This window comes from Phalangium opilio, unplaced genomic scaffold (genome assembly GCF_054372755.1).
Source record: "Phalangium opilio isolate 3A_F unplaced genomic scaffold, DU_Popi_V2 ptg000390l_1, whole genome shotgun sequence".
Classification (NCBI taxonomy): domain Eukaryota; kingdom Metazoa; phylum Arthropoda; class Arachnida; order Opiliones; family Phalangiidae; genus Phalangium; species Phalangium opilio.
Window position 1 is genome coordinate 3736250 of NW_028324234.1, and position 2063 is coordinate 3738312.

A 2063-nucleotide genomic window follows, 5' to 3' on the forward strand; every position below is an offset into this window, starting at 1 on the left:
GTTTGTCCTGTGCCGCTACCGCGCTCTCGATTGGCACCACCGTCAACCGCGGGAGTGTTAGTACCTGCGCGATTAGCTTGTCTACGAGGTCTTTGTGGTAAAGGTGATTCTGAAATAATCCCATTAGCTGGTATACTAGGAAATCAACAATTTTCGCCTAAGTACCAGAGTGGAAAGTCGGTACTTCTTGCGGTGTAAGGGACCGCCGAGTTTGACTTAATGGTGACCTAGGTGGTGGTGTAGTAGGAGATGACTGGGGAATGGGAGAAACTGCTCTGGGAGCATTTTGGGGTCGCCTGACATAATTTTTGGACGTAGGTGTTTTTTTAGCAAGATGACGGGTAATATTTTGGGCCGAATTGGTAGGAGGAATAAACTCAGGTCTAGAAGATGGTCCTGGTAACGACGACAAATCAGGCGACATACTAAATCCGTCTTCATCGCTATAGTGCAAAATTTGATTTAGGGCGTTGGTGTATACAAAACCGGATTCTGGGACTGACGCGGTTTCCGGATCCGAATCGCGAGTCTGCGAGTTTAAAGCGAGCAAGTAAGTCAGCACCCATTAAATACATTTTCATTAACACGATCTTATCTTACAGGGGAATCATCAGCGAGTGATACAGTATGTTGCTAAAATAGCGCAATTGTTGTGTGAAAAATAAAAATGATTTTAAATGAAATCTTGAAAAGTGTCTTTATTTAATTCCTAAAACCAATACAAATAGTTTTAAGCAATGTACTTACCTCCTTAGTAGGAAAACCACCTTCACACAAAAACCTGTTTCCCATGACCTTATTCCAGCCACCAGCTAATGCGAGCAAACGCCCCTCAATTTCTTTCAAACTTCGATTTAATATCCTTTCATCTATTTCACCACCGCCAGTCTTCTTCCGTTCTTTAAATAAGTCGGCCGCTTTTCCAATTATGCTGGTCTTCCAATCAGCCAAAGACTTAAAAATTGGGTTTAAATGTAGTTAGCTAGAGAACTGTACGAGGAACAACAAACCCAAGCTCTTTATCTCTGTGTTATATAGATTCTACATTGACCTAACCTACCAACACTCTTTGAATAACTATCTTATCACAATTACTTTAATGGTTAATGAAACAAATATGAGGAATAATCATAATATTGAAAGAGTTAAACTAAATGCTTAGTTTTGGTTTGTTGGTTCTAATTCAGAGACATTTGAGACTTAAGCGTAATGTAGTGTTAAAGGTCGAAAACAATTTCGCTTACCCTTTTCCAGGCAGCCACATTTTTAATTGGGGGTCCTTCCCTGTTGAGGTTCTCCTCCAATTCTTGCCATAGGAGATCAGAGCGCTCTTTTGTGAAAGAACAACTCAGTCTCCCGCTTATAAGTTCGGGGTTTGCCTCTAGCATACCGACCATTATTTCACGTTGCCTTGCTGTAACTCGACCCGATCTACTTTGCTTACTCATTTTTGATAAAACAATTTATGGAAATTATGGCACACAAACAACGACTTGAACAAATCTTTCTTAGAAATTCCCGCGCTTTTATAAACAAAAAAGCGTCTGCATACCTCAGAAGTCTTTGGATTGGCTACAAAAATAAATCACGTGACCAAGCGCTTTTTTTTACCGTTTTTCATTTATTTATCGTATCCTCGAGTTATCGTAAAGATCCTTATCGTAAGTAACGCTCAAAAGTTAGAGAATACGGATTTATCGTTGGATCGATAAGGTTTCGCCCGATAAAGTGATAACTTATCGTTTACGATAAAATTTTAAAAAGTTAGAGAATTGGCCCCATTATCAGAAATTGTGGCGTCTTATATTAAGCCTAAATTGTCGGCGGAAGTCCTATAATGAATGAAAGTGAAAATGTCCAGGTCCTAGAGACCTTGTATAATTACCCGAAAGGGTAGGAAGTCCTGGTCCTAGAGGCCTTGTATAATTACCCGAAAGGGTAGGAAGTCCTGGTCCTAGAGGCCTTGTATTATCAGCCGCAATGATTGGTTGATAGATATCCTAGCTCTAGGAGCTTTGTAAAGTTGTAAGTGTGGTTTTCTGATATGTGTGATTATCAGAAAT

General features: G+C 39.9%; 1 protein-coding gene across 2 annotated transcripts; it reads right to left on the minus strand.

Annotated features, from left to right (window-relative positions):
• Positions 1-276: 276 nt before the first annotated feature.
• LOC149596249 (uncharacterized) lies at positions 277-1816 on the minus strand. Of its 2 annotated transcripts, XM_089861335.1 has the most exons (3): positions 1245-1816; positions 748-954; positions 277-633 (listed from the first exon to the last, which is right to left on the minus strand). In XM_089861335.1, exons 1-3 carry the CDS (start codon positions 1446-1448, stop codon positions 592-594), a joined length of 453 nt encoding a protein of 150 aa, XP_089717461.1. In that variant the 5' UTR covers positions 1449-1816; the 3' UTR covers positions 277-591. The 2 variants fall into 2 exon arrangements, with proteins under 2 accessions (XP_089717461.1, XP_089717460.1); XM_089861334.1 differs by having other exon boundaries at positions 277-954.
• Positions 1817-2063: the final 247 nt, after the last annotated feature.

Bases quoted from the DNA above. Each gene is read 5' to 3' on its own strand.
- LOC149596249 (XM_089861334.1), bottom strand. From the start codon at position 1,448: ATGAGTAAGCAAAGTAGATCGGGTCGAGTTACAGCAAGGCAACGTGAA. The intron at 955-1,244 runs GTAAGCGAAATT...CCAATTTTTAAG, and splicing joins ATGTGGCTGCCTGGAAAAGG to TCTTTGGCTGATTGGAAGAC.